The sequence below is a fragment of the Chionomys nivalis genome, chromosome 9, assembly GCF_950005125.1.
Source record: "Chionomys nivalis chromosome 9, mChiNiv1.1, whole genome shotgun sequence".
Classification (NCBI taxonomy): Eukaryota; Metazoa; Chordata; class Mammalia; order Rodentia; family Cricetidae; genus Chionomys; species Chionomys nivalis.
This window is the reverse complement of record NC_080094.1, coordinates 5,025,628-5,049,956: the sequence shown is the minus strand read 5'-3', so window position 1 is coordinate 5,049,956 and position 24,329 is coordinate 5,025,628. Positions and strand designations below refer to the sequence as shown.

At 49.4% G+C, this 24,329-nt stretch overlaps 1 protein-coding gene across 1 annotated transcript; it reads right to left on the bottom strand.

The window, feature by feature from the left end:
* Positions 1–1,448: 1,448 nt before the first annotated feature.
* On the bottom strand, positions 1,449–20,275 carry Apcdd1l (APC down-regulated 1 like). The gene is given in 5 exon segments (XM_057781048.1): positions 1,449–1,554; positions 1,604–2,232; positions 8,265–8,817; positions 11,369–11,507; positions 20,221–20,275. Coding segments are annotated over 5 exon segments (1,482 nt in total).
* Between the last annotated feature and the right edge of the window lie 4,054 nt (positions 20,276–24,329).

The following is a 24,329-nucleotide window of genomic DNA, read 5'->3' as shown; positions in this document are numbered from 1 at the left end:
TTCAAGCTTCTGATAGAAGGCCCGCTCAGTCATGGCTGTGTTCTCGGCGCCCACTGCCATCCCTACATGTTAGCTCCCTCCCCACTGCCGTGTAGTCCAAGACTGTAAATAATCTAATTATTTCTTGTACTTTAGTAAATATGCCAGGTTTACTCGTAGCTGTCTGAGACCCACAGAGAATATAACTTGGTGCCTTTTTTTTTTTTTTTTTTTTTGAGAAGACTGGATAATAAGTTAGAGCAATCTTCTTGGACTGATTGAGCCCCCACACAGTCTCAGGGAGGCCAAGGGCTTTCCTCTGTATGCATCATTAGCCTCATATAGGATTGTTCAAGATCTGCGATAAGAGGCATGGTGGGAGGAGGAAGGAACTGGGAACAAGTTGCTCACAGTTCTGAAAACCCTTGAGCCCATCAGGACTCCAGTTAATCTCTCAGTGTGCAGATGAGGCCCTAGGCCTATGAGCAGGGTCCCCACCGTGATGACAGCCTGCCCGAGCAGACAAGAACTTGACATATTAGTGTCACAGTGTGGGGACTTGGGGAGGTCAGGCTTGCTGGGTCCTACCTCCAGATGTTGCTGTGTAGCCTGGTGGCCTCCCCATCCCTGTCTGTCGACAGAAGAGGCTTCTGGAAGAATATTCGGGGCTAATTACAGAGCACATGGTGCTGCAGCCATCATTAGTATTAATTAGTTTCCAAAGGCAGAAATGCACTTTCCTCCGTGGTCTGCGCCCCGCTTGGCTAGCCCTGAGCTTGCGGGCGCCATGCGTGGGCACGGGAGACTTAGAGGCCGCAGGCTGCAGGGAAAGGCCAAGGTCTCAGCTCAGATCGAGCCCTCTTTTCGTGCTCTATGGCCCTGGGGGACCGTATTTACCCATGTGCTGTGTTGCCAGCTTGAGGTCTGATTGAGAAGCACAAGCAGGTTCCCAAAGATGCCAACAGGCAGAACTCAAGAAAGCCGACTGCCCCCGGAGAGACAAGCCCTCTGCCAGAGAACTGAGACGGTCTGAAAGTCCCAAGTGGCATCTTTAATTCATGCCCTGGCTGAGTTTGTATTGCTAAATTCAAATTAATGATCTCTATACCACAACCCAGAACCTGGCCAAGCGGCAGGAAGCATCCTTGAACACCATCATAGGACATCCTCCCTGTCTCAACACCCCAGGCAGGGAAGGGCAAGGAGGCTAACACCAACCACAATGACAGGATTAAATCTAGCAGTAGGGTTTTAGAAACAGCAGATTTTGCAACCACATCGAGGCCTGTGGTCTGGGACCCCTGGCTTTGCAGTACTCTTGAGCCCTGTGGAACACAGACAGGCTGAACCATATGTCCATCCCAAAGCAGAGCAGTGGAGAAGGCTATTCTTTCCCCCATGGCAGTACAACAGTAGAGAGCCAGATGGGCATCTGCAGGGCACACAGTGCCCAATGGGCCACCTGGAAGTCAAAGACTGATGTCATAGCCACCCAAAGGGGGCCAGGCCTTGTACCAGGAGTAGTATGGGGAGTGGTATGACAGGAAGATATGGTGCCCACCCAGTGGGGGGATTCTGCATTGGAAGCCTGTGCTGTGAGGGCCTGGGGGTCCTTTGGACCTGCCTCTTGCAGAGCACCAGGGGTGCCTGGAAGGAGGTGGGGCGCTTCTCAGGAGTGTCTGGACTAGACCGGTCTGGGAGCCTCTGCCCAGTGAAAAGCAGGCTTTGCCCATTGGGGTCTTGTTCCATTCTGAACAGCTCATACTCTATATGTGGAAGCTTTATACCCAATGGGAGGCACCCATTGGTGGCTGTGACATCCCTCTCCGTGCCTACTGACCAGACCCCTGGGCCTCCACAGCTGCTTGGTTTGGAGAAGTTGAGTATGGCTGTAGTGACCTGGTCCATGGGTGTCACATAGGCCCATGTCACCTCAAATATCAGTTCAGTGCCACCGTGGACCCTGGGGGATGGGGTGCCTCCGGAGTAGTGGCCAGCTGCAAACACGGTGAAGGTGGGCTGGCGGCAAGCGGGATCAGAGAAATGGTGGCAGTGTCCTTCCCAGGAGCGGTTGTGGTCATCGAAGGTGAAGAGCTGAGTGAGGAACAACACAGCAGGCCTTGCCTCGCAGCCCGTGCTGACCCAGTGACCACCCAGGTGCAGTGGCAGAGCTGGCTGGGAAGGCAGCACAGGTGGGTGGCGCTCATGGGAGCAGGCAATGCGACTGCAGGCCAGGCAGGGCCAAGTGTGGTGCTGCCAAAGTTGAAGCAGAGGGGTTAGGCGCCAGGCAGAGCCAGACTCTCAACTAGAATGGACTCACAGTGCAGGGCCCGAGACCCTGTTCCTGGTGGCTCAGATCTGTTTGCCCTCCTATTCACTAGCAGGTGGGCCTCTTGGTGTACTTGGGTTTAGAAGGAAAGGTACCTTTACGCTGACACTGCTTGTTCGTTTCCCTGCTTCCCAGACCCAAGTAATCACAGCGAAACTATATTAATTACAACACTGTTTGGCCAATAGCTTAGGAATATTTTTAGTTCACACTTACATTTTAAATTAATCCATTTCTGTTAATAAGCTGTGGCCTACTGATAAGGTTCTGACTGGCAGCTGGCGTCTTTCTTCATCGGCAGCTATAATGGCATCTCTCTGACTCCACCTACTTTTTCTCTATATCTCTGTTCGAATTTCCTGCCTGACTTTACTCTACCAAGTCATTGGCCAAAACAGCTTTATTCATCAACCAATAAAGCAACACGTATACAGAAGGACTTCCCACATCAGGTAACCTTCCTCCTGGGCCTCTGCACATGTCCCAAGGAAGGCCCAAAGCCTCTCCTCTGGTCCTCACTCGAATAAAGGCTTGCACTTATAAAGCAGGCTCAAGACTTGTCCCATCCCTTCCTCATAGATCTCCCTCCCTCCCTCCCTCCCTCCCTCCCTCCCTCCCTCGCTCCCTCCCTCTATCCCTTCCGCATTAGACTGAAAGTAGCAGAATCTTTCTAGGCAGCGGCCTTGTCCTCTCCCACCCTAGGCTCCCAGCAAACACATGCCTGTTGGATGAATGAGAGTGGGTTGAAGCATAGATAGGTCTTAGGTCTCCAGATTTAGAAGAAGTCCATGCCCCGTTTGCCAAAGGCACACCCCCACTGTCCCTTCCCTTCTGCAGCATCCTCACTTGCTGGCTGGTGTGGGAGGTCCTTCTGTCTATGTGTTTCTTTTATTGGTTGATGAATAAAGAAACTGGCTTGGCCTATAGCAAGGTAGAACTCAGTTAGGTGGGGAAAACTAAGCTGAATGCTGGGAGAAAGGAGGCAGAGTCCGAGAGAAGCCACGGAGCCCTGCCCGACACAGATGCCGAAACTTTACCCAGTAAGCCACAGCCTCGTGGCAATATACAGATTACTAGAAATGGGTTAAATTAAGATATAGGAGTTAGCCAATAAGAAGCTAGAGCTAATGGACCAAGTAGTGATTTAAATAATATAGTGTCTGTGTGATCATTTCAGGTCTGAGCTGCTAGGCAGCCAGGAAACAAACAAACGGCCTCTCTTACAACAGCTGGGGGCTAGGTTGAAGCCCTCCTGCAAGTGTTCAACCAAGGGCAGCGGAACTCAGAGGCCAGGTGGCTTGCCGCAGTTGTCCATCATTGAACACAGCCCTGTAGAACTTGTCCTCAAACCTTACTGCAGTTAGCACGTCCTCTGCAAGGGGGAGGACCAAGGCTACTGTGGTGGTTTCTGTTCTGTATGTGTGTGTGTGTATGTGTGTGTGTGTATGTGTGTGTGTGTAGGGGGTAGGGGATGTGGCTGTGGAGGTGTGTTCCTGTGTGTCAGCCACATGTGAAGGCTGGAGGTTGACAAAGGGGTCTTCCTCTTATCATGCTCTGCTTTATTCTACGAGACAGAGTCTCCCAGTTGAACCCAAGCTTGCTATAGGACTAAGTTTCCTAGCCAGCTAGCCCTGGACATCCCTTGCCTCTCCATTCTGAACACTGAAATTACAGGAAGGCTGCCATACCTGCCCAGCTTTTAGGTAACATTTGGGGATCCAGATTCCAGTCCTCGACTGTCCTCTGCAATTCCATTAAACAGTGAGCTTCTCCCTAGCCCTCTCCCCCGCTGGCCTTGTTTGAGATACATTTATGCTATGTAGCCCAAGCAAACCTTGAACTTGCTTTTTAGCTTGGACAGGACTTGTGTTCCTGATTCTCCTTCTGTGTCCCTGAAGTGCTGGGATTATGAGCATGTACCACCCTGCCCAGCCTTCAGCATCATTGTAACAGACAAAACCAGTTGCATTGGAGTCTTGGGGTTTACAAAGCCCCTTCACTGCCCCAAGGTGTGCACTGTTTTTTTTTTTTTTTTTTTTTTTTTTTTCTTCCCGGTTTTGGATTACTTGAAGTAATCCCAGGTTAGGCTTTGCTAAAATGATTAAGACCCAACGACAGGAAACAGACATGAAATCTAATTGGTCTACATTTCAGAGTGAAAATACTTAGTAGAGGCCAGGAAAGAATGAGGCATGACCTCCCATCTCCCCCTCCCTTCCCTCTCCTTCCTTCCTTAAAGGGAGTTGCTGCCAGAAGTCAACACAGAACCTTCTCTACCTATAATGGCCTTGGAATAGGCACCGTTCAGCACTGACCTGAGAGCCAGCCGACAACTCTGTTCCTGCTGTCCCTGAGGGAAACTTGGGGACTGGGGTCCAAGCAGAAGAGACGGGGAAGGCTTTTTCTTCTGTTTGGGTTGTCGCACTTTCAAAGCCTTTACTATTAATATTTGCTCCTGTGAGGGGACTGAACTTCTATTTCCACAACACATGATCCTATATCATGTTTCATTTCTGGATATTATTCTTATTATTGTTATTATTGTGTGTGTGTGAGAGAGAGAGTCATGCTGTATAGCTGAGGCTGGGTTCAAACTCCAGGCAATCCATTTTGCCTCGGCTTCCAAAGGGCTCAAATAACAGGCAAGCACTATCATGCCTAGCTGTTCCGGGAATTCTGACCTGGAGGACGCGAAGGCACTTTGAAACCCTGGTAAATGGTGGCAGACTTGTTTGTGATGGAGGAAGCAATGACAGTTAGCTGGAGTGTCAGTAATTGGGAGGCCAGCTGATAAGAGTTCCCTCTAATTTAGGCCTTTTAACCCACATTCTGAACTATGCTCACACTAATGTGTATTGACAGGACCAAATGCACAGCATTGAAATAGTCCCAGAGTGGCTCTTTCCTGCCACACGCGCAGAGACACACTCATGGCCTTACTCGTGCATCATCCCCTGCGCAGAGGGACGTTGCAGGAGCTGCCTGGTCATTTGGGGCAAGTGGTTTGGGGCATACCCGAGTTTTGAAGGTGGTTGAGGGGACAGAAAAGGCATTTCCCGCTCAGGGTCAGTTAAAGGAGGTGACACAAAGCTTCTGTCCCCACGAACCACCTCCTGGGTGTCCTCAACAGAGGCCAGAGGCCCATGTGTTAATAGACAAAGCCCCCACCTCACACTTGCTAACTTCATGGTGAAGTGAGCCTATTCGCCGAGCCGTTTCCCCCATGGCCCGCACCGGTTTCTAATTAGGCTCCGGAGGTGATGCCTGCCCGGATGACTGCGGTGGAGAATGGGCTGATTGATTACTATTCTATATCCAGGCAATAAATTTGGGGATCAAATTGGTTTTAAATTAACTCTGAAAATGTTCGTGTTTACCATCTGGTTGGGGTCGCAGGCAAGGCTCAGGCTCCTGAGAGCAGAAGGTGAGGAGAGCGAGGAGCTGTTCGGGGATTTGACTGCAGCAGCATTTCCTTCTCTCGAATGATCTTCCTCCCCTCCCCAAGAGGGGAGTTGCTGAACAGACCTTTAATTTAATGTCTGTGCATCTGGCGCTGGTCTGCAATGACTTCTTTCTATGCGTCTTGTTTCCCAATCACTCTTCCAGCCTGTGTAGGCCACTAGGTCTGGTGGGGTGGAAGGAAGGGAAATAATAGTGGCCCCTGAGCTCCGCCCAGGAGACAGGAGGCTGTCCCCCCTCATGGTGTCCACTGGAACAAGGAGGTGGGGGCTGCAATCTACTCACCACATGTGCCTTCATCCTCAGGACTGAGTTCTGAGCATCATCGACACTTGTCAAAAGGGATTGATTTTGAGGTCAATTAAAGGAACCCTGTGGAGCCAGGCACTGGGTAGTGGTGGCACACACCTTTAATCCTAGCATTTGGAAGGCAGAGACAGGCAGATCTCTGTAAGTGCCATGCCAGCCTGGTTTACAGTCTGCAGAGAGAGTTCCAGGACAGCCAAGACTACACAGAGATACCAAAGCAGGCCCCTTTCAGGAGAACCTTGGCATATTCCTTCTCTGCCTCCCATATCCTGGGTTTTGGGGGCAGCTGGAAAGTGTACGGTGGGCAGATGGGTGTGGTCTAGCTCTCATCACTAGTACCCACCCCTTGGGAACCTGACAAGCAGTAGCTACCAAAGATGAGAAGTTGCCCCATTTGACTGCTTGAGCGTACAGTATTCAGTAGGCTCTCAATGTATGCTACATGATGGGAGGATGGCTAAGTTCAAATAGCACTGATAAAGATAGCAGAACTTATTCCTCCCTGTCTTGATTTGATTTCTTCTTCTTCTTCTTCTTCTTCTTCTTCTTCTTCTTCTTCTTCTTCTTCTTCTTCTTCTTCTTCTTCTTCCTCCTCCTCCTCCTCCTCCTCCTCCTCCTCCTCCTCCTCCTCCTCCTCCTCCTTCTGTTTTTGTTTTTGGATTTTAAGACTGGCCTCAAACTCAAAGCAGTCTCCCTGCCTCTGCCTCCAAAGTGCTAGGGTTACAGATGTGAGACCTACTGTGTTCAACTTGATTATCAGAAAACACGTATGAAGTTCACTGGTAAGAAGTTCCTAATGTAGAGTCCTAACCCTCTTCCATCTCCACTTACAACAAGCAGCGAGTCCCAGCATCACCACTATTCCTGTGTGTCACCCCCATCCCACTGTCAGTGTGCCAGACCCTGGGGACATTGCACTCATCACTTGAGGGTGAAGACCCTGTTCTCAGCCATTGAATGTCACAGCTTCCCCTCTTCGGGCTGTTTTAGTGGGGTTGGCTTCCACTTAAAGCCAATGCCTTTTATGACTTTAATTTTATCTCAACGTTTTTCTGAGGAGGTGTGCTCGTGTGTTACCAGCTACTGGTCAGAGTACCCCAAAGTCCACAAGTCCCCGTGGTGGTGCCTGCCTTTAACCCCAGCACTCGGGAGGCAGAGGCAGGCGGATCTCTGTGAGTTCGAGGCCAGCCTGGTCTACAGGGCGATCCAGGACAGGCTCCAAAGCTACACAGAGAAACCCTATCTCGAAAAACCAAAAAAGGAAACAAAAAGAAAAAAAAAAAGAAAAAAGAAAGAAAGAAAGAAAGAAAGAAAGAAATGAAGACCGCAGTCCTTACCCTAGATCCCCTTGTTAAGAGAGGCCCAGGTCCTAACCCAGAGTCCTTTGTTTCCCCCAAGGACCCCACTGTTGTTCGCACTGAGCTATAAGTAGTCAGAGTGAGGGCCCATGTCCCAAGGTCTCCTGTGTTCATTATACTGACTCCATAATATCTGTGGGCTTTGGTGCAGCACGCTCCAGCGTCAGCTTGTGTGCACACACGCACCGGCGGTTTATTCCCTGGTCAGCAGGAAGCCCCCTGGGCTCCTGAAGGAGGTCATTAAGAGGGTACTGCAGCCCCAGCAGACTGTCTCAGTGCATGTGCCAATGTTATGCTGCCTGTAGCCAGATGCCAGACCCCATGCTGGTTGAAGCCTCAGGCCTCTCCTGATGGGGTGCTTAATGTTGCCCACGTGAGGAGGGAACAGGTGGGCTCCCTACCAGCGATGTGTCCTGGGTGTTGGGAGGTGTGTAGAGTGGGGAGGTGGGAGAGAAGGACCAGGAAATGAGAACCAAGGAGGGGAAAACCAGCTGGAACCATTGTGCCTGCAGAGAAAGGTATGGAGCCTTACAAGAATTATGAAGACCAAATCTAGAAGACGTATGCTGAGAATGACTAGGTGAGGGAGGGTGAATTGTGTTGTTCTCTACAAAATACCATCTAGCCTTGCAAAAGCTGGGGAAAGATGGCCCAAGAAGATATAATCTGCTGCTTAAAGATAAAATGTAATAGAATGTGCCAATGTCCCAAGGTGAGCTGACCAGAGGGAGGGCAGTGAGGAGAGTCGGGCAGAGACCCTTAGCTGGACCAGATTGTAAAGGACCTGCCAAACTAGACACCAGAACACACCCAGAGGGACCCATACTCACCAGAACACTTTGCAGGGGGCACTGGTAGCCAGTGGGAAGGTAGTGCTGCCTCTCTGGCCAGTCGGTGTGGATGTCCCCAAGGAACAACTCCTTGACTAGATGGGGTTCCTCCCCAGGCAGCTGTTGCATGTGATACTGCAGGTGGAGCAGACTGAGTTCATGCATGCTGAAGCCCAGTGCTGCCATGCAGTCACCTGGTACCCGGGAGCTCAGCAGCTCATACAGTGTCCCCGGTAGCCAGGCCCAGTCTGGGGGCAGCTGTCTTGTACAGTCCTGGCCAGCCTGTGTCTGGTTGAGGAGCCTGACAATGTCAAGCAGGGCGTGGTGGCTGTGGAAGACAATGCCCACCTTGTGAAGATGGTAGTCGGCCTCGGTGGCACCCTGGGTGATCCAGGAGGCCCGGCGCAGATGGACTTTGCCCTCGAAGAGCAGTGAGTGAGCAGACTCCTGGCAGGAGGGGTCCCTGTAGTAGAACTGGTAGACTTGGAAGAGATGGTTGGAATAGAAGGTGTAGGAGCGGGTGAGGAATTCTGGTCCTGGACGTACCTCGCAGCTGCTGCGAAGAGATGGGTTTTGGATGGAGAAATAAAAACCTACCTGGGTGTCCCCTTCCCTCTGGCCTGGGCTCCCTTGTTTCCAACCTCCTTAACGCGGGCCTGAGCCCTATAGTCTGTTTCCCCAGTTGGGGGCCTTCTCAATCTTGTGATCCTCATCAAAGCTCACCAGTCTCCTTCTGGCCAACCTCATGGTCCTAACTGGGGCTGTTCCTACCATCTACCACTCAATGGACTCTTAGTTTCCCAGGAACCCTGGCTTCTTCCCCACCAAGATCCAGTGCCCCCTTGCTCTGTCCTGGACTTCTTGTTGAGTGAAGGGGTAGAAGAAGGGGTTCAGAGGGACATTTCTCAAGTGTCTCCCCTCCAGCGAGCTGTTTTCTTCCCCTGCTTTATTACACAATAGCGAGCTGTTTCCATAAAGGGGCTGGACCGTGGACAATACACACTTTGTGGGTTGAAGGGTGATGGGGAATCTATTGTGGCCACTCAGCATGGCCGTCAGGGAAGATGACTGCCCCCAAGCAAGACCGGAAGGATAGCTCAGTGGGAAGAGTGTTTCACACGAGTGTGATGCCCTCCGAGTTGGAGCTCTAGTAGCCAAACAGTAATAGCACTTCTGGTAGATGCCTATAGTCCTTGCTCTGGGGAGGCAGAGACAGGAGGATCTCTAAGGATTGATGGAGACTCCCAGGTCCCAGTGAGAGACACTACCTTAAAAAATTAAGGTGGAGAACAATTGAAGAATTAAGGAAGACACCTACCTGTACCACTGTAGACACACACACACACACATTCCTGTACACAGAGGTGGTCAACTGACCTGGCCTTCAGGATCTAGTCTTTTAATAATGTAAACAGGTCCGGGGGTATATAGAAGGGAAAGGAGTGGCTCCTGACCCCACGGTCATGGCCAAGGGTAGAGCATTCCTGTCGAGGGCTCATTGTGGTAGGTGTTGGAGAATGCCCCCTCATTCCCTGGTGCCCACCTGGATTGCCACCTTAATATATATCTTGTACTTAGGTTGGTATCATCCAACCAGAAAGAGCTCATTTTTTTCCTCCAGGCTTTCTGCTAACATGAAGGAGAAGGCCTTGGCTGAGACCTAATGAGTCTTAAGCCACAGCTTCCTTGTCTCCCAGAGAGAGCAGACGCTGAGCCTGAGATGGGCCGTGAATCTAAAGAGAACCCAATTATGTGGTTTTGTTCCACTGAATCTCTTCACAGTTACTTCTTATTTATGGCGAGTGGCTGTTCTCTGCATCCAGAGCAATGGTAGGCATCTTTAAAAAATAATTATATTACCCTATAAATGTGTGCTATTTACTGTATGCCAATTATACCCCAATAAGGCTGTAAAAATGCATGAATGTGTTTAAGTAAATAAAAGTGAGTTGGTCTGAAAGAAACAGTAAGTGGCGAATAGGCCAGGCCGTGACTAGAGTGAGGTCAGGCAGCCTGCACACCCAAGGACCTCAGATGGGGCCTACAGTACAAAAACTGCTTTCCCAGGGCATGCAGGGTGTTACCTCATAGTCCCAGACTACTGACCCTTTTCTGCCGCCTCTCAGAAAGCAACGAATACAGAGAGGACTTTCTAGGAAGAAAGTTCTAGAAGTTTCTTAGAACTGCTCCAGAGTGTTGCTGCTGGAGGCAGGAGCAGCACAGCTCAGCATTCCCCTGTGTGCACTCAGTGACCCTGCCAGGAGCTGCCTAGGTCCCAGTTGGATGAATGAGGTAAGGCTGCAGCCCCAGAGCCTGGGAAAAGTGCTAGAAGCAATTCTGAGAGCCTCAGCCCTGCCCCCTCCCAGCACTCAAAGCGCTAGCAGATGTTTGGCAAGCAGATTTCTCTATGAGCTCAGGAGGCACGCGGGAGACATGGAAAATCCAGTCCTTGACCTCACGATGGAGTGGACTGGGGAGACCTGAGGGGGTAACTGAGGGGAGCCAGAACTCCTCTTCAGCTCCCACCCTGGGAGGAAGAGTGACCAGATGGCTTCCAGAAATGAGGGGCACAGAGCAGCCCTGCTAGGAGACCTGGATGGGGACTCAGATTCTCTCCGGCCAGTTACTTCCTGTCTTCTTTGTACCAAGTTGTGCCCTGTGCCTGACTCTTCCTGTGGATCCAAGAATGGGGCTTCTCTGCAGATGCCACCGTCTCCAGGAACCTTCCAGGACATGTTGCCACGCCATGGAGTTTTGCTTGGCAGTTCACTGCCGTGGCAAATCTACATTACACACTTCCCTGTGTGCCTGTTTAGCACGTCTGACCGCACCCTGTGCGCCAGCGCACAAGAGGGAAGTTTGGGTGTCTGTTACTGGTTTCCACGTGTGTATCGTGTGTATCGTTCAGCTCAACCGCATTGGTTGGATGTGATGCCTGGCTGTTCCCTGCTCCAGATGCCACCCCCATAGGGGAGAAAGCAAGCCTTGAGTTTTGCAGGCAGCTTCTGGGGAATTGGGAACGTTGCCCCAGCTTCATAGAGGTCGATGCCTGCACTCATCTCGCAGCCCAGGAGTGTAGGGTTGGGAGCTTAGGGGAGTCTCACCTAGTGTAGATTCAGGTTCCTCTGAGGTGTGGGGGCAGGACCACAGTGGTGGACATACCCTTAGGCACTGGCTGCTGGCACTGGGGCTCCCAGTATAGATGGCCACCTCCTGAAATTCCAACTGTTTCTATGATGCTAGCTGCAAAGGAGAAAGATCCCAATCAGAGCTCCACAGGCTTCATGCATCCTGCCTGGCTCTCCTGCTCTCTGCATGCCAGCGGTTCAGGCAGGCTGCACCCAGCTCACCTCAGGCCCGAGAGCACCCAGATGTTTGTTGACTGCATACAACAGGCTTGCCACTGTCCCCTCCCCTGTACGTGAGACACATTACCAGAGTCCAACATACAGTTAGCACTCAGCCAATGCTCACCGAGTGCCTGGTGGGTACCTAGAGCTGAGCAAGAGATCAGCCACATAGACCACATCCTGCCTGGCCCTCTTCCCTAAGCCCAGGAGAGCCTGGCAAGGGCGTGGGACAGCTTCCCTCAGCTCCCAGCTGCTGTTCAGAATGGAGTAGCAAAATCTGCAGCCGCTAAAGAACTGCAATCGCCTCGAGCTGTCGCCCCACTCAGGACAGCTGACACAGCCCAGACGGCAGAATGCTAGTGTGAGCAGCGTCCAAGTTTTACAGCACTGACTGTCGTCATCGTGGCCCCTGACCCCGACTGCTGGCCACTGCATCAGGCTTTCCAACCCAGGCCTTTCCACTAAGCCTGGGGCTGCAGTGGGTCAGGAGGGACTCAGAGAGCTCTAGCCAGCCAGGGTCTCCAGGGAAGGCTATGGATGGAGTGGAGAAACTCTCCCATGGTGTATTCCCATCTGTTCCCCACTGCCCATTCACAGGTTCCCAGCTGGGCTTGATGGGAGGCCAGGGAATGCCCGTTTTGCCTGTTGGAGCTCTATCTGGTTCACACTTAGACCCAAGACTCTCTGTTCCCAGCAGTCTCAGGAAAACTTGCATTCCTGGGATCTGACATCATATCTAGAGTCCCTGGGGGCCCTGTGACTGGATGAGAGGTGTAGCTGGTGATGATAGTGTCCTTAATCAAGTCAGGGACACAGGTGGTTTCATAGCAAGCATATTCTAGGATATGCGATCTTTGCAGCCACCCCAGGAGTTGGCTGTGGCTCGGTTTGTAGCGCTCGGCAAGAAAAGGAAGAGCTATAGCCTAGGGTGGTCGGATTCAAGACTGACTATCGCTCATTTGGGTCACCACTGAGAACAATGGGGACAATTTGGAGACACAGAGTATAGGACACACATGTGCAGAGTGGTCCTTGGCCCCACTGGTCAATGGATCTGTTGATCATGGTCAGACAAGTAGGAGAAACAATAGCTAACTGGGGTAAAGAGTCTACAGACGTCACTGTCTGTCACCGGGGAGGCAAGGCTAATGGAAGACTCGCAAGATAGATGGTGAGTTTTTCAGAATTAATCTGGCGCAATGTCAATAACACAAAGGAACTTGAGCCAAATCATTGTGTTGGGCACGTAGGTGTCCACGTTGAGCCCACGCGCCCAGAACTGAGACAGACTCTCCCTAGCTGTCAACCTGAACACAGTCTGGAGCCACCGTTGTGGTCAGAAGCTGCTGGATTCTCCAGATTCGATTCTGCAGGTTAATTTGAACATCACCGGTGTCAATGAAACCTGTCGCAAAGTGTTGATTTGGGGAACAGATGGAAGCAAAGAAGAATCAGGAGGGGTCAGCCTTATTTGCCTGGTTGGGAAATAAAGCTCACATTTCGCAGTGAAACAGCACACGGGCTCTGAAAATGAGAGTGTTGTTGTCTCCACAAGTCTCTGATTCTTAAAGAGATGATCTCTCTGTTGGGAGGGAAGCCATCATTTTGTTTCCTGAGCCCCGTCCCTGAAGGCACCAAGAAGAGATGTCACGCTCTGTCACGAAGCCTCAGGTGTTATTTCCCCCTAAGTGTGTTTTTGTTTATGTTGTTTTTCTATGAGAAATTAGGATTTAATTTCATTAGGAGACTGTGAGATACAGTCAGGCCTCTTTGTCTTCAGAACACGAACACACACACACACACCAGCACGATGAAGACTTTAAAGAAAGCCCGAGGGCCCAGCCATGCTGTCTTCCCATAGCCTCAATGTAAAGGTTGTCTTTTTTTTTTTTTTTTTTTTAAATTCAACAACAATCCAACTTAATAGTTAGTCTCTTCATGGTGTTGCCCCTCACAGCTTTGGGACAGACCTCGATTTTCTTTTCTTTCTTCTCTTGGCTTTCTTTCTCTCCCCTCAGGAAAGTCTTAACTAGATGAACCACTGCTGGCAGATGGGGCCATGGCTGGGTCATACAACTCTTTGCAGGGACCTAAATGTAAGGACCAAATTGATTTTTATCAACCATGGATTTTTAATTAACAGTGCTGTCCACTTTACTGCCGTTCAGTATTTACTGTTTACCCACTAATTGAAAATTCTGCTGCTTGTGCACTCATAAGAGTGGGGACATTTGAAATTAGATAGCGTCGTTCAAATTACCTGCAGAATTAAATTTAGAGTACCCAACTGCTCAGACCAGGCTCCCAGAGCTGAAAATATGATCTGCCATGGCCCGATGTGTTAGCAGGAGTTAGAACACCAGGGACAGGCCACTTGCGCAAACACCATATGGGGCATGTCTGTGGCCTTGGGGAGCGTGGATGCTTGCTGAGTCCCAGCATGGAGCTCCAGAGAGGCACTGGGGTTCCCACATCTACAGAGCCTGTGCCTTGGGAGTCCGCAGTGTCATGCTGTGTCATGCCCTGGGGGACACGGTATCCTCTGCCTGGCCATTACTAGGGACTGCCAATTGCAGTCTACATGGTCATCTGGAGTTCAGGGCCAGCCACATCCTACAGTTGAGGAAACAGAGAGACTCCGAGGGATAGAGGGACCGAGATGCTGCCATTTCCAGGATGTCTCCTAAAGAACCTTGTCTGTTTGTAGTACCAAGAACTGAACGCAGCACCAACCCCCACATGCCAGGCAAGAGCTCCACTTGAGCTATATCCCTAGCCTATTTTTGTGGGGGTTTGGGGTGGGATCTTCCCCTGGAGCACAGAATGACCTGGAACTCACAATCTTTGTTCTTCTGCCTCCCAAGTGTTGGGTAGGTAGATGTGTGTTTGAGAGCCAGCTCTTCGATGTGTGTGTGTATACATGTGGAGGACAGAGGGAACCTTGGCTGTAATTCTTTAGGCATTGTCCTTCCTTCCCTCCTTCCTTTCTTTCGGCATGTCTCTTAGCTGGGAATTCACCAAGTAGCTAGGTGTTCTTTTAAAAATATGGGTGCTAAGGAATTAGAGAACCTTTAAAAATGCAGTAAAACCTATCTAGTACAATAATCAGGGTTAGCTACCTTGGCATAAGCACTTCTTATCACTAGTTCAAGGCCAGCCTGGACTATGTAGTGAGACTCCATGAATAAGAAAAACCTGCTCACCCCACTTAAAGTTTAATCCTTTAGACATTTTTAAGCTCACCATTTAGTGACCTTTAGAATATCACAATGCCGGGCAGCTATGATCTCTGTCTAGTTCCAGAATATTCAATCACTATGTAAGGAAGCTTGCATCTCAGCATTTCTCACTCCCCTTTCCTCAAGCCTGCAACTGCCAATCTGCCAATCTCACTGTTACTGTAGATAGGCCTCATCCGTGTACTTCCCATGGATGGGATCCACTGGGCTTGCCTGCTTCTCACCATCGTTGTCCCTGGACCCCGAGGTCACTGTGCAGATAAGCAGCAGAGGCCTGGAGAGGGTGCACGTCCAGCCTGAGACTGGAATCCTTTCCAGAGAACAGGCCTAGGCGGGTAGGATGAGAGATGGCTGTGTGTATGAGGGCGGGAATTGTGTGTGTGTGTGTGTGTGTGTGTGTGTGTGTGAGGGTGGGGACCGTCTCTGCTCTGGCTGTCTAATCACCAGAAAAGCAGAAGACTGAAGAGGAGGTTTGGTGAGTTAAGTGCACTTAAAAATCTGAGTTTGGGCCAGGTGGTGGTGGCTCACGCCTTTAATCCCAGCACTTGCGAGGCAGAGGCAGGAGGATCTCTGTGAGTTTAAGACCAGCCTGGTCTACAAGAGCTAGTTCCAGGATAGGCTCCAAAACCACAGAGAAACCCTGTCTCGAAAAACCAAAATCAATCAATCAATCAATCAATCAATCAATCAATCAATCAATCTGAGTTTGGATGCCCAGAACCGATGTGAAAAGCCAGATATGGCTTGGTGTTTCTGTAAATGCAATTAGTGGTGGTGGTGGTGGTAGTGGAGAGAGGAAGTTGGCTTGAGTTCATTGGCCAGGCAGTCTAGTGAAAACTGAGTGAGCTTTAGGTTCAGTGAGAGACCATTCCTCAAGGGAATAGAGTGGAACACTGAGGAAGAGAACTGACATCCTGTTTTTCATGGGTATGGATGCATGTGATTGTGTGCAGACATTTGTAGACATGCATACCCAACATGCACATCACACACACACACACACACACACACACACACACACAGAGAGAGAGAGAGAGAGAGAGAGAGAGAGAGAGAGAGAGAGTGTTACAGGCTCTTGATTTCGAAGGCTGCCCATGAGGGTTAGAATCCCTTCTTGGAGATACTAATTTCGTTACACAGAGCTGCCATGATCCTAAGTGTCTTCAAGGAAGAGGACACGCAATGGCCCCTTACCTCCTAGGCTTCCCTGGTGTCCTTGTGGGTCCATCCTAGCTTTCTTCCTTGCCCATGAGGCATATGGACGTCCCCATTTCCTGTTACCCACCAGATCCCACAAGACCAGTCACTTTCAGGGTATTCCCAAAGAGGAAAGGTCGTCGTATAGCCTCTTCTTTTATCTGCTCTGGTGCTGGCCCACAGGCTGGCATTGCATCTCCCCCGACATCTGCTGGAAGAGCCGTCCTCCGCAGCCCTGCTCTCTGCCCTGTTCCCCACTCCTGTGCAGCCCTTCCACACCAGCAATTATTTATCTGCTTTCTATTTACTTTTGTGCTTTTATTTTTCATCTCGGAACAGTTTTAGAAAATGTTGCAGGAGTAGGGTCCTGGTATAGCCTCTGGCTAGCTACTCTGAGGGTTGCCTTCTATTCAGACACCCAACGAAGGTCAAAACCAGGAAGGAGAATGTAGTCAACACCTGTCCAAGGTTCACTCACTGTCTAGTTTATGACTGTTTTGGGTCCAGGAAAATAAGTGTCACATCTCTTCCACATGCCTTTGGCTTTTAATCTTTCCCAACCTTGACATATTTGGAGAATACTCGGTCTGGGACTAGAGTTTCCTATGATTAAGTTTGACCTGTAATGAGTAACTCCAGTTCACTCTATCAGGAGGCTCCGAGTCAGTCGGTCTACAGTTTGGAACTTCATTACTATGCCTGCCAGGTTTGCCCGCTGTCGAGTCATGACTAAGATGAGGATGTTGTCTTGGTGGTTACTAATGGCCTCAAGGTCTCCTGGAGATCGTCATGGAGACTTGGGAGCATCCTTGTTTTTGTTATCAATTGACTCTAGGAGACTCTTGCCTGTTGCAGTAAGTCCTGCCCTGCGCACTTCCTGATGTCCTCCTGGAGGCCATGGCTTGCTTTGGGTTTATGAACTGGCTTGTGCTGTAAGGAAGAATTATCGTCCCTTCTCCAAATGCCAGTGCAGTGATTGTGTCCGCTTACACCTGCTCCTGGATAGGGGCTTAGTTTTCAGGCTGTAGGCCATTATTATCAATGTTTTGTCCCCCAATTTCCCACTGATTTGGACATTAAGTGTGTTATAGTTCATCACCAACACTTTTTCCACATGCGCTTGTCAGGTTTTGAGATGCTTTTTCTTTCTCTCTTTTTTTCTTACTTTTCCCAGGTGGCAAAAGATCTTTTGGATTCACTTTGAATTAATTTTCTTAGACTAAGCCTAGAGTCAGTCCTTATGTTCTTTTCATGGGAATGTGTGGACATCAGGACTCAGGGCCTGGGTATCCATGGTTGGTGGGAACCAGTATGGGCTCTGTGCTTATCTCTCCCTCTCCCCACTTTCTCTTCCCCCTTTCCTCCCTTCCTCCCCCCCCTCTCATTTCTTCCACTGACTCCTTTCTTTTTTCCTCATTCCTTCTCTTTCTTTATTTTCCCCCTCCTCCCCCTCCCTTCCCTCCCCTCCCTCCCTTCTTCCTTCCTTCCACAGTGTCTCTATACTAGTCTGCCTGCCCCACTAGGACCTGGTTCTCTTTTCTTGCTCTTCGAGTCCCTTCCAGCGCAATACCCTGCTCATTTCCTGATGTCTCTAAAAATAATCCTGGAAAGTTCTTTGAGCAACATGGCCCCAGTCCTCCTTCCCACGACTCTTCTTAGTTCAATCCAGGAGTGACTGCTACTCACTTTGAGCACCGCCCATTGCCTTGCAGGCACCTCTCCCTCCTCTCAGGAAATGGCTGTCAGGGTTAGGCTGGAGGTAGATTTGCAGCTGTTGGGATTGTTCAGGCTGGTGGGAAAGGGCAGATCATAATGGCATTCCCAGGATCTGGGGCCCTGGCAAGTGCAGAGCAAAAAGAGGCAGCTGGAAGGAGAGGACATGGGAGCATGCCACCAGGCCAAGGGCTGGATCAGGCTCCAAGCCTAAGACTCACTGCTTGCATCAGCGCCTGCTGTGCCCAGAGACATGCGCTGGCTTAACCAGCCTCCAACCTTAACCTCTCTCAGTTATAGCCCTATTGTATGGCTCAATAGAAGTGCCTATGCACCATACACGTCAGGTCACCGATACAACATCATGGGTGCCCGATGCATTCTAATAGCCACAGTCAAAAAGCTAAAAAGAAACAGGTGGAACTAATTTTAGCATCTTTTACCCAGCCTTCAACGTTACATACAAAGGATGAAAGAGACATTCGATGTGCTCCCCTTGCATAGGTTTTACAGCCTGATGTCAAAGTTGGGTGGTATGTGCTTCCCACTCCACAGCTCTGTTCCATTTAGGTTGGTCCTGTCCCAGTGATGGGTGGGCTGCTGCCTGGGACAGAACCCCAGCTTAGGAATGCAGTGTCGGTCATGTTGGGCAACAGGGGGTCCAATGAATGGAGTCTAGTCTCTTACTCAGACTTTGGTCCAGCAGTCCATCCTGTGCTCAGTGTATAAATCAGATTTCCTTCCTTCCTTTGCTCCTTCCTCCTTCCTTTATTTCTTTCTTCTTTCCTTCCTTTCTCCTTTTTCCTCCTTCACTCTTTCCCCTCCCTCCCTCCCTCCCTCCCTCCCTCCCTTCCTCCTTCCCTCCTTCTTTTCTTTCTCCTTCCTCCTCATTCCCTCCTTCCCCTCCCTCCTTCCTTCTTGTGGCTCTTTTTTTTTTTTTTTTTGGAAGTAGGGTCTCAAATATCGCAGGCTGACCTTGAACACACTACGGTAGCCAAGGATGACCTTGGACTGCTAATCCTCCTGCATCCAACTCCTATGTGTTGATTTGCTTTTAAAAATGTACTTGATTAAAAAGGAAACCAACAGTCAGAACATCTCTGGTTTCTTTCAAATGCTCAGCCTGAAGTAATTCACCTGGAATGGTTTCGGCTTGGACGCTTGAGCACATTTTAAATAAAAGTGTCAACAACAGGTCCCACCCAAACAATAAGCTCTTGATTAGAGGAGGCCTGCCTGTGCACACTCGGATGTGCTGGCAGATGATGCTCAGAAAGTCCCAGAATCTGGCTGTCAGAGGGGCGGCCCTCACCGAGGTTACAGAAAACTCGTGCTTTGGGAAGAGATCACCACACACAAGGCATGAAGAGAGTCCAGCGGATCTCTCTGGAGAAGGCCTCAAGATGGCCCTTTAATGACCACTCCAACAAATCACTGAAGAAGGAAGGCTAAGTTGGACGCCCCAGAGCCTGTGGGCCCCTCTGCCGTGCTTGGCTCTGCTTCAGCCACTCACATGTCTCTCATTTGCTCATGGTCTTAGAGCCTCGTTATCCATCTAATCCAAGGCCTTTGTGCTTGGGGAGTGGTGTGCGTGCGTGTGTGTGTGTGTGTGTGTGTGTGTATACATCTCAACCCTGGGAAACTCAGAAATAGTATGTTCTCGAATGAGCGTATCCCTCTTCCCACTCCTGGCAGTTTCTCAGGCCTTTTGGAATGTGTCCTTCTCTGCTGGTTGACCTCAGAGTGGATGGCTGCCCTGAGGACCGCGGGAGGAATGGGACACCTGCAACAGCTGATTCCCAGATGGAAGGAGCATGGGGACCTTCAGATACAGGCCCGCACAAGCAGGCTAGCAAAGAACGGCATGACTCCCCAACATCCTCTCAGCTTTGTGTGCACCCCAGAACTCAGGCACCAGCTATGAAGCTTGGTCTTGCCATTGGCGCTGCTCTGTGGCCATGAGCTCCTGTGCGTGGGAAGCCCTTTGTCAAGGAGAGAGGTTTGCCGTTGGGACATCTTCCCTGTGTTTAGCATTTCCTGCTAAGGAAAGAGGAAGCTCATGGCTCCTGGGATGGGAAAGGAATGAGGGGCTTGGGGAGACAAGATTTGGCCCACTCAGCTAGCCTGTCCGCCAGGTTTTTCTGTTTGTTTGTTTAAGAATGTTCTAGTACAAAAACTTCCCATCAAAATTCTCCCTTGGCCCCATGGTAATGTTAATTACTCTGCAAGGGCTGGGGCTTCCCCCCATCCAAGATGAAAACTGGAAAATTCTAGCTAGAGCTCAGCTGTTTCAAAATAGCCCAGGCCTCAGGGTGATTGATGGGAGCTTTCCCCTCTCCATCCAGATGTGGAGTCTAGGAGACAAGGCCCTGTCAGCCTGGCTTCCTCTGCTTCGTCAGTGCCATGTTCCCAGTCTCTAGGTAGGTCTTCAGATATCCATAATCTGCTGTCCCAAACCAGCCTTCGGCATGGACATAGAGGTGGGCCAGTAGAAATGGTTCTCAATGGCCATGCTTGATGGACACTAGCTAGGCCCTGAGGGGTGGAGATCTGTGATGGTGTTTGCTGACCAGATCTATGCCTGGAAGTCTCCATGGCACCAACACATCCTTGTTGGAGTTCTTGGCAGAAGAGCTCAGATCCATTGTTTCCGTAGGAAAGGAATTTGGCGCAAGTGTCACAAGGTTCTGGTGCATTCCATAAGAAATAAGACATCCATCTAAGTGAATGATGGCGAAAGGTTCCCAATGAACCATGAATGAGTGCTTGAGAAAGAACCTTGGGCAAGCATCTCTCAGAGCTGAGTTTTTCTTAAAGACTTGGAACCTTAGTGGCCATCTGGTCTTCTCCAAAAGGACCAAGAACCTTCTCATCTACCAGGAATATTTAGAAGGTTGGAGGTCTTCATGAGTACACGGAGATTGGAGGTCTTCTTGGAGCATCTTGGATCCTGAGAGCTCTCAAAGACCTAGGGGGTGGTAGGGAGCCGCACCAGCATTGGAGGAAAACATCCCACAGGCTGGGCTGTTCTTGGGAGTAAACACAAGGGGGACCTCTTGAGCTTCGGTTGGGGTGGTTGGGAGTCGGGGTGGAAACCCAGAACTCGCCTCCTCCAAAGTTGGCCTCCAGCTGAGGGCCCTAGGCCTCCCTCTGTCCCTCCCGGACTTTGGGTAAGACCTACGGAAGGCCACCTTGGGGGTTGATGCTCTCGCCCACACTAAGGGTTGTCACGTGAGACAGCATGGAGGGCATAGTTTGAGCTTGGGGGGGAAGGTTAATGGGATTACCCAGCCCCGTCTTCTTTGAGACACATGGGCAACTCAGAACAAAAGCCGCAAATGGAACAGGAAAGAACATCCAGTAAGTTCCATACACAGTGAAACAAAACATCCCCCCCACCCTCAGTCTTTCCCCAAGGATGTGTAGAAAGCGGTGGAGGTGGAGGCTTTGGGTCAGGAAACACAGAGATTTTTAATGCAAGAAAATTATGGTGATTCTAGCAAATCAAATTTTCTTGCATTGTGTTGAGATTAAGTTCGTGGTCTCTTTCGTATATTCAAAATAAAGAATATCCCTAGAGTACAGATTTGTGGGAAACCTACATTATGCTTGAGAAATCCATTTTGTTAGGAGTTACCAGATTTTTAAGAGAAATAGTAATATTTAATTATGGTATTATTTTACCATCTAGAAAATTAATATGTTTTTCAATTTCAGGAGAGTGTCTGAACCTTGTTTTTAAAATTACCATACAAATAGAATCCTAAAGACACAAATATTGGCTTTGAATGTTGCAGACACGGTACTGGGAAATATGCTGGCTTCCTAAATATTCAATAAACAGGCCTTTCACTCTTGCCTTCCCTTGTGACCCTGGATGATTGTCATCTCGGGGAATAGGACTCATGGCTGGCTAAGGGGACAACATACAATGATTAGATAGATAACCAGGGTGGGTTAGTAGTCAGAGACAGAATGGCTGCCTTCACAACAAAATGGTGCATAATTTTAGACAGCTCTACCCTGCACGGCCCAGGTCTACTTATGGACTCCATCTGCTATCATTTTACAGCTCAGAAAGAAGAGCCTGATGATATCTGACTTTTCTCATTGAAATGTCAACGGAAAGGCCCCAACTCAAATCTAGGCCACTGGGAACCAAAGCCTCTTTTCACTTATGCTTGCTGCCCATGGTCTTGACTTGGCATTGATTCGGTTCCTGTTGTACATGTGCGTGTATGTCTACAAAGTTGTGGACATGTGTCTGGCAGGGTTTAGGGAGCCCAGTCAAGTGGTAGACCATTCTCTTGGAGCCTTCTGTCTGGTACATGTCCAGTTCACCAAAGGGAGGTAGAGAATGGGTTCTACAGGTCTGGATTTGGAGACTGCCTGTTCCTTTAGGGTCTTACATAAATGGAAACAGCTCGACAGATGGAGGACCAGGTAATGGGCTCTCTGGGCAGACTTGTGAAGGTGACAGGAAGGTGTGAAGAGCATAGGAATGGAAGAGAATGTAATTAGTTCTGGACGTTGTCATGGGGAAGGTACAGCGATGAGGGGCTGCTGGGAGCCCAGGCTCTGGAGTGTTTCTGGGCAGAGCAACTACTATAGAGGAAGCTCAAATGTCTTCTAGAGGACATTATGCTCATGGTGTGCGTGCATGTGTGTGTATGTGGGTGTGTGTGCATGTGCACACGCCTATGCCTCCAGGGAACCAGAATGGACATAGTACATTTGATTACTTTCTTGTCTATTTTGACTCTATTCAATAATTGCCACATTCAGCCTGCGGTGGTGTTAGGACGAAGTGAAGGTGGAGATCGATAGATTATTTTTAAAAATAAGTTAAGTGAAAATGAGTTCTATGATTGGAAGAGAAATGTTAATTCAATTTTAGGACCACAATGATCAGAAAATATCACATTGGCTTGATGGTCTACAGCCACAGGTGGTTGGAGGCCAAGGCTCTAAGGCCCCTGTTGCTTGTGTTAAGGATGACGTGGTATCTCTGTCGGGGTCCAGGCCATCAAAGAACAGAGAGGCAGAGGCAGCAGATAGGAAAACAACCTGAGCAAGGGTGTGGTGTGCATGTGGGTCGTTAGTCAGGGAACATGGGGTGCTTTTCCTCAAATTAACTGGGGACAAGTTCTGTTTTGGGGATGTACTATTTGAGGAGGTACAGGCTGGGACCAGTTCTCACCCCAAGACATCCCAGGTGAGAACAGAGTGTGGGCAAGCAGCTGGGGACATCATCCTTAGGCTGAGAGCTCTGGAGGGAGCTGAGGCAGTCAAGAAAGAGCAGACATGAAGAGAAAGCGCTCTGGAAACTGGGACTGCAGATGACACACAGGGCGTTTACTTAGGCCAGATTGGAAAACTGGCTGGTCTTGTGCCTCGTGTGCATAGGTGAGGGCTGCTGTGTTCTGGGAGATGGAGGAGCCAGGCCAGAGCAGAGGCACACGAAAGAGACATAGTGTTCTGTGGCTTGTTATTTTCACTCAAGCTATTTTATGCTCCATATCAGGGGCAATCAGAAAATACAGAAAAACAACAACAACAACAACAACAAAAAAACTAGAACATGAGCTTGCTTCTCCTAGAGCTTGTCATGAGGGTGTCAGGCCATCTCTGAGTCCTGTTTCTGCCGTGGCGCTCTTGGAAAGCACGCCATTTGCTGTGATGGAGTGAATAAGTCTTTCTAGTGTTTTCTTTTTCATACACATATAAAATTTTAAAGAACGGGTCATCCTGAAATCTCCTGTCTTAATCTAATAATAAATTTTAGATATCTTTGCAGAAGTTTATTTTTTATTTTAATTTTTAAAATTTATTTTTGGCTAGAGGGACTAATGTATATTCGTTTTCGGTCTGTAGTGTGTGTGTGGGAATCTGAGGCAATGAAGCAGCAGAACTGGGGTATGGAGTAACTGAGGGAAACAGGAACCCTCATCAGGAAGAACCCAGTAAAAATGGACTGAACTCTCCAAACAAAAGCAATATGTGCTTTGCTGAGGAATTTTTCCAAAGCTATGAAATAGGTTTGAAGTGAGTCGCATACGTTGTTCCTTTCCCTGAAGCCCTGGTGGCTTCGCACACAGTGAATCACATTCACGGTTTCTCATCCATTCTCTCAGGAAACAGCCTCTCTGCCCCATCCTTGCCTATATATATGCATGTGTTTTTTATTTGGCTATTAAAATATTTTTATGCATGCAATCTTTTCATACACATCGTTCTACCCTTTGCTTTTTATACTTAAATTATCAGAGACAGCCTTTCATTTTAGACTTATCTCTGCGTGGAAAAGGCAAAATTGTAACATCTGGATGAACCGTGATTTAATGAACTGTTCCTCTGTTGATGGCTGTTAGACTGTGGGCCATTCCTACCCCCGACTCTTGCTTTTTTTTCCTTTTATGAAGAACAACACACTGGATAGCCTTTCCAGTGTTTCTTGGTGTGAAGTTTGCCTATGTCGTTATTGTCCCTCTCACAAAGAAGCTATGTGTGCAATGACCATTAGTGAGTGTGGCCACATTGGCCTCTAAGAATGCTGTTTTAATTTC